This window comes from Myotis davidii, unplaced genomic scaffold (assembly GCF_000327345.1).
Source record: "Myotis davidii unplaced genomic scaffold, ASM32734v1 scaffold168, whole genome shotgun sequence".
NCBI lineage: Eukaryota > Metazoa > Chordata > Mammalia > Chiroptera > Vespertilionidae > Myotis > Myotis davidii.
Window position 1 is genome coordinate 2,284,889 of NW_006383016.1, and position 5,917 is coordinate 2,290,805.

Genomic DNA, 5,917 nt, shown 5'->3' on the forward strand with positions numbered 1-5,917 from the left:
GCCCTTTCCCGCTTCTCCGCTCCGAGCCACCTCGCTTACATCTCCGAAGAGCGCCTCCTAGAAAGGACCCGCGCCCAGAGCCCGCGTAGATGCGGCACACAGTTATGGCCAAGCACGCGTGTACCGATTGGGGCGGGGGGACGGGTGGGTGGGGGGAGCAAACCCATCTCCCGGGGCCCACTTTTCTGCGTCTTTGCCTGACCCGGCTGAGGAAGGGGAGGCACATGTCACCTCGAAGTCATGATGACTGGCTCGTCAGGATGGGGGTCCCTCAAGGCGAGGCGCGGGGTGACCAGGCGGGGAACTGCCTCACCAGGAGGGGTGATTTCAGGAGATGAGGAGGGCGCTTGCTTGGGGAAGGATGGGGCGCTTCTTTTTATTTATTTTTATTTTGGAGAACGGGACGCTACTCCAAGGCCCGAGGGCGCCCCGAGAAGCCGGCCTGGAAGGGGTCTAGGCTCGAAAAGAGGTGCAGCGACCCCAGGCGCGCTTTCTGTTCAGGAACGGCGGCGAGGGGGGTGGCGCCCTCAGGAAGTGGGGGTTCTTCCCAGAGTAAGAGGAGGCTGGGCCTCCCGAGTCCAGGGACCTCCAGGCACCTCCGCCCCTGCGCTCAGCGCGGCCTCCCGGCCTCTGCGACGACGGCCTGAGCGCTTGCATAGATATACATCTGTAAACTTGGAGATAAACAGTATCTCCCATATTCCCCACTAGACTGCAAGATCCAGGAGAGTAAGGAACCATAGTGCTTCATTCATTACTGAGTATCCAGAACTGATGCCAGCATCTGCCCATAGTAGGTCCTCAGTAAATATTTGCCGAAGTGAATTGTCAGTGGCAAGCCAAATGCCTGGCCCGTCATAGGCTGTCAGTAAGCCCCTCGCCCCGCGGGAGCCGCGCCGCTCCCTTCCCTCGGGGAGCCAGATTGGAATGGCTGCTTTTGATCCCATTTGTTCCTAACCCCGGCATTTGTTTTCCATTTTATAAACGCTTCCCTTTAAGTAATTGTCCCTGTTAACAGCGTATACCTTTCAGCAGCCCTCGCTGCGCTATAAATAATCGGGATGAAGATGCAAGGATATGACTTTCACAAGATTGGACAATTGATTCAATCTGTGACCCGCAATCGCGAATAATATTGGAAGGCTATTTAAACAGATGAAGGCCTAAATTGTCTTGCTTGTATCTGAATTAATTTCTCATTCATCATCATTATGAAGTGATTGGTCTATTCAAGCTCTTCAGCCTGCTGGAACGGAGGGGATTTAAATGAGATTGTAACACAATTTAAATGCTTGCCGACTTTAACGAGGCCAATTGAGCAGCTGCAATAAATACAAATATTTTTCTAAACAGCCTTGTTTTAAATAATTACTTAATGCTTTCATGTTATTTTTAAGTGGCAATCTTTCTCTCTCTCCTGCTCTGGCTCAGAATATCACACACTTATTTGCTGAGAAGGCGATTTTGGAAACGACTTTGAGTTTCTGTTTGCTTTGTAGACGGTAGCACCCGTTTTGCGGTTGGCTTCCCCCCCCCCGCCCCCCGCCCAAGGGTCAACATTTCGGGGGTCCCTCAGGCTGGCACAAATGGCGGGCTGGGCCTTGGTTTCACCCTAGTGCAGTCTGACGCGCCTGCCCCGCAGAGCCAGGGAGGAGCTGAGTGATGGAAGAAATTTGCCGTTTGAATCAAGTCGCTTATCCAGACACATTCTAGCTCTTGCCAACGAATGCGTGTGCTTGCACTTGCAAATGACCCTCTGAAGAGTGGCATCGCGTCTGACGCGTCCCGCGTCCCGATGACCTCCAGCATCTTGAACGCCTCAGAATGCCCGCCTATCCCAAAGGTGTCCCTCAGGAAGTTCAATCTGCCAGCAGTTTGGCTCCCCTGCAAGTCGACTGGAGTGGGTGACGGCCGCTGAGAATGTCTGTTAGGCACCAGGCACAAACAGAGAACCTGGTTGAGGGTATAGTAATTAGGAAAAAAAAATCCCAATTTTTTGCCCCAACCTCCTTTCCCTCCCCATCACTCATAGCTCCTACTCCTCCCTTTCTCGCTCCGGGGCGATGTGCATGGAGAGGATGCTACCAAAGAAAAGCTCTTCCCACTTGGAGAATGCCATCCGTCTGGCCATCCTCAACAACTGTCCGCTGTGACACCCACGCTCTTCGGCGGACATATGGTGGCGGGGCTTTTCTCGATGGAGGAATAATGGAAGCAACCGAGCAAGTGGGAGAAGCCTGGGAAACAAAAGGATCTTTTAAACTTTCGGGAAAGGTCTGGGGGTGGGGTGAGGTGGGTGCGATTTGCTGAGGGGACCTGGGCTCCCATTTGCGGTGACGGCCTAGGCAGTGATGGCGAACCTATGACACGCGAACTCATTTTTTGGTTGATTTTTCTTTGTTAAATGGCATTTAAATATATAAAATAAACATCAAAAATATAAGTCTTTGTTTTACTATGGTTGCAAATATCAAAAAAAATCTATATGTGACACAGCACCAGAGTTAAGTTAGGGTTTTTCAAAATGCTGACCCGCCGAGCTCAAAAGGTTTGCCATCACTGGCCTACGGCCACGTTCCCCTGGGAGGCCTGGGGTGATGGGTTCTGAGCTCCTCTTCCCTCCGCCTGGGATGCGGCAGGAGGACTGGATGTCTGGGCGGTGGGAGTGCAGGGTTCTCCGCTGGGAAGACAGCCCATGTGGTCACTAGAGAAGCCACGAGTGGGGCACACCACCTTGCAGGACTCGATCAAACGGCAGGACAAGGGAAAAAATGGGAACCAGGGTGGAGGAACCAAGTGATTTGCTATGTAACTGGGCAATTTAATGCCAGAGTTAGGGAGCTGCTGGCCAGAATCATTTCTGTCTGCGGAGCTCATCCTCTTTATCCTGTTGTTTAAAATGAGCATTATCCCAAACATATGCAATGCAATCAGTTTGGTCACACTTACAAGAACACGCTTTAATAAGGCAATCAATCACTCGCTAACAAGCGAGCGACGGGCCGCGCTGAGCACGCACTGGGGCTGCGGGGCGGCTGGTGTTGCGGGCTGGGCTGGGCTGGCCGAGATGGAGAGTGGGTCTTTGCTACCAGACCCTGCCCTCCTGGTTTCACTAGGCTGAGGAGCCCAGGGAGTGTGAGTGGGAAGTGAGGTGTCAGACTTTGTGAGGGGTGACCGACCGTGAACTATGGGCCCCAAAGAGGCTCAGGACAAGGGAGAGGAAGCGGGAGCGGGAAGCTCAAAGCCGTGTGGGCCACTCATGGCTGTGTGAGACCAGGAGCCTCTGTTTTCCCACCTGCAAAATGGGATGGAAACGGGGCAAAGCTAAACAGGCGTTCAGCATGTTGAAAAATGGTAACGATAATACCATTCCAGCCCCGCTGCCTTCTCATTTTACAGGTGAAATGGCTGCGCCCGTGGAGGGGCAGTGTCTTATTCATGGTTACCTCCCCCTCCCCCCTCCCCCGCCCATGGAGGAATCAGGCCACTTGTGGCTGCAGATGCAGGCGGGCAAACCTGTCTTCAGGTGCGCGGGTGGGGGAGGGAATGGGAGAAGCCGTGCCCAGCGCCAAACCGCAAACCTTGGCAAAAGGGAAATTTCATTATGAAATAATGAGTAATTCCTCCTGGCAAGATGTATTGTTACATCTTCCACTTCAATTTGGAGGAAGGGAGGCTCAATTACCCAGAAAATACAGTCAATTAAAGGCTGCTGATTGGACACGAGGCCGGATCATCGATCTTGTACTTTCCAATATCGCTGCAGACACCTCATTTTCCCTCCCTATTAACTGAAAATACGCCTGGCATTACGGCAACCCGCAGCCCATTTACCTGTCGCAAGCAATCTCTTGGCCCAACTCGAAGTAACCGCGGGATTGCCGGGATTTGGCACGGGGAGCTTCCGGGCCGCGGAAGGAGCTGCGCAGGGGCGGGGCGGGGAATGGAGAGGGGGCTGCGGGGCGTGGAGACCTCCGCACGAGGCGGTGCTGGGGAGGGCAGGCGGCACTGTAGGCAGAAGGCCAACTGAGGGGCCCACACCTGCCCATGGATCCACCCCTGGGTCCAGGAGGACCCAGCCTGCTGGAGCAGGACTTCAGAGGCAGCCACATGGCTCTTCTGTGGTGATAGAGGGTGGGAGTGAGGTGGCTGCGGAGACTGGCCCTGAGGCCCAGAAATCCATCCTTGGAGATGACTGCCAGTCTGAGGATGGTGCAGACCCTTCCATCCCAACCAAGACCTCCCCCTCCCTCATCTCCCTGACCCCTAATGTTCAGACCCAGTTCCACCCCCGCTGCCTCCTTCATCTCTACTTGGTTGGCCAAGTTGCCAGGAAACTACAGCTCAGTCGCCTTTCCTCAAAGGGTTGGAGCAAGTGGAGACGGGAGCATCGCAGGGGGGAGCACCAAGTGGGGTCAGTGCTCTGCCAGTTTTGCCCAGAAGGCTCCCGCCAAGCGCAGCACTAAGGAGACCCGCGCCGGGGGGCAGTTGGGAGCCTGCCTTCTCCACCTCTGTGCCAGGCCGGGAGGAGCCTGCCTGTCCCAGCAGAGATTTGAGGGACTCTGTCCGGGGGTCCATCTCTTGGTTCCTTCCCTGCCCAAGCCTCAAGTGGCTGAGCTAGCAATTCAAAAGGAGTCACGCTCCTGCCTGCTGCCAAAAAATTAAAATGCTAAAGTGAGAATCATGTCCAGCTTTTATTGCAATGTGGTCAACAAACTGTAACAGCAAATTCTTTGGGCTTCAAAGGAAAACCAGACCAAATGAACCACTACCTCCCAGCCAGAGTGAAGCTTGCATTGGGGGGTACAGGGTCTCCTGTCCCTCACTCTGGCTGCAAGAATGAGTGTGGGAGTGAGAGTTTGGGGGTGGCTCCAAGCAGACCCTGGTGAAGGGGAAAGATAAGTGCCCCCGAATGGGCAGAAGCTCCCACTAGTATCTGAAAGCCAGGCTCCTGTGGCAACTTGGGAGGAGAATGAGAGGGAGAAGGATGTGAGATGCCAAATACAAAGGGAAGGCCGGAAAGCTCCTGGTGCAGGCAAAGGCTGGAAATTGCCTCTGATTTGCCTGCAGATACTGAGGGAGGGGGATGAGGTCCCGCTCCCTAAGCTCTTCCCTGGGCGCCTTGTTAACAGCTCAGCTCTGGTGAGCATTATTATACATTCAACATTCACGAACCCTCCTCACACACACATCACTTACTAAGCAGGATGTGTTGGGCCAAGGGGTCCTGGGGGGTCTGCAGCCTCCCTACCAACCTTAGAACAAAATGTGCGGGGGGAGGGGAGGTTGGAGATGGAGTTGCAAGCTGAGAGCGATGAAGAAGCGAGGAGGAAAGAGATCAGGTGCTAGTAAATGGCAGAGCCAGAAGGTGTCGTGTAAGTGAGGCTCCAGGAAGGCCAGCGAGTCCCCAGGTGCCATGGAGCCCCAGGATTCCCCGCGGCAGCACATCATCTCTCTCACTCCCCCTCGATGGCTGGCGCATTGTCATCCACAGCCCTTCCCGCCCCGGGAAAGCTGGCCAAGAGTAGTCTCTACCTGCGCTGCGCACACAGCATTTTGTAGAGAGACAGCAATTCCCCTTCCAGTGCTTGGGCTTGACTTTGGGGGAGGAGGAGAGGGGAGAGGGGTACCCCGGGTGCAGAAGGGCCTGTCGGGGGGAGGGGCCTGGGGGGCTGGATATTCGTTGCTCTTGCTGCTAAGTTTGTTTAGCTTTGGAGCCGAGGCCTCCACCCGGGTTAGGGGCAGAGGGTCCGATGACGAGGGGCCCACAGGGGCGCCCCAGAGCCAGGTCCTCAGCCTCTGCCTCCCAGTCCCACCCCTGCTGCCCCAACGGGCCGGGAGGCCGCTTCGGGAGTCCCTCCTCGAGGCCGAGTCCTGGTGGTGCTTTTTGGGTCCCTTCTTTCCCCTCGGGGCCCAG

The 5,917-nt window shown here is 55.2% G+C and overlaps 1 protein-coding gene across 1 annotated transcript in view; it reads right to left on the reverse strand.

Moving 5' to 3' along the window:
* Window positions 1-406: 406 nt before the first annotated feature.
* EVX1 (even-skipped homeobox 1) overlaps window positions 407-5,917 on the reverse strand; it is an 8,429-nt gene continuing 2,918 nt past the window's right edge. The window contains exons 4-6 of the mRNA XM_006779082.1: window positions 3,835-3,989; window positions 1,747-1,924; window positions 407-493 (exon numbers count right to left, since the gene is read on the reverse strand). Of these exons, the coding sequence (XP_006779145.1) occupies window positions 407-493; window positions 1,747-1,924; window positions 3,835-3,989 (420 nt within the window). The remainder of the gene's footprint in view (window positions 494-1,746; window positions 1,925-3,834; window positions 3,990-5,917) is intronic.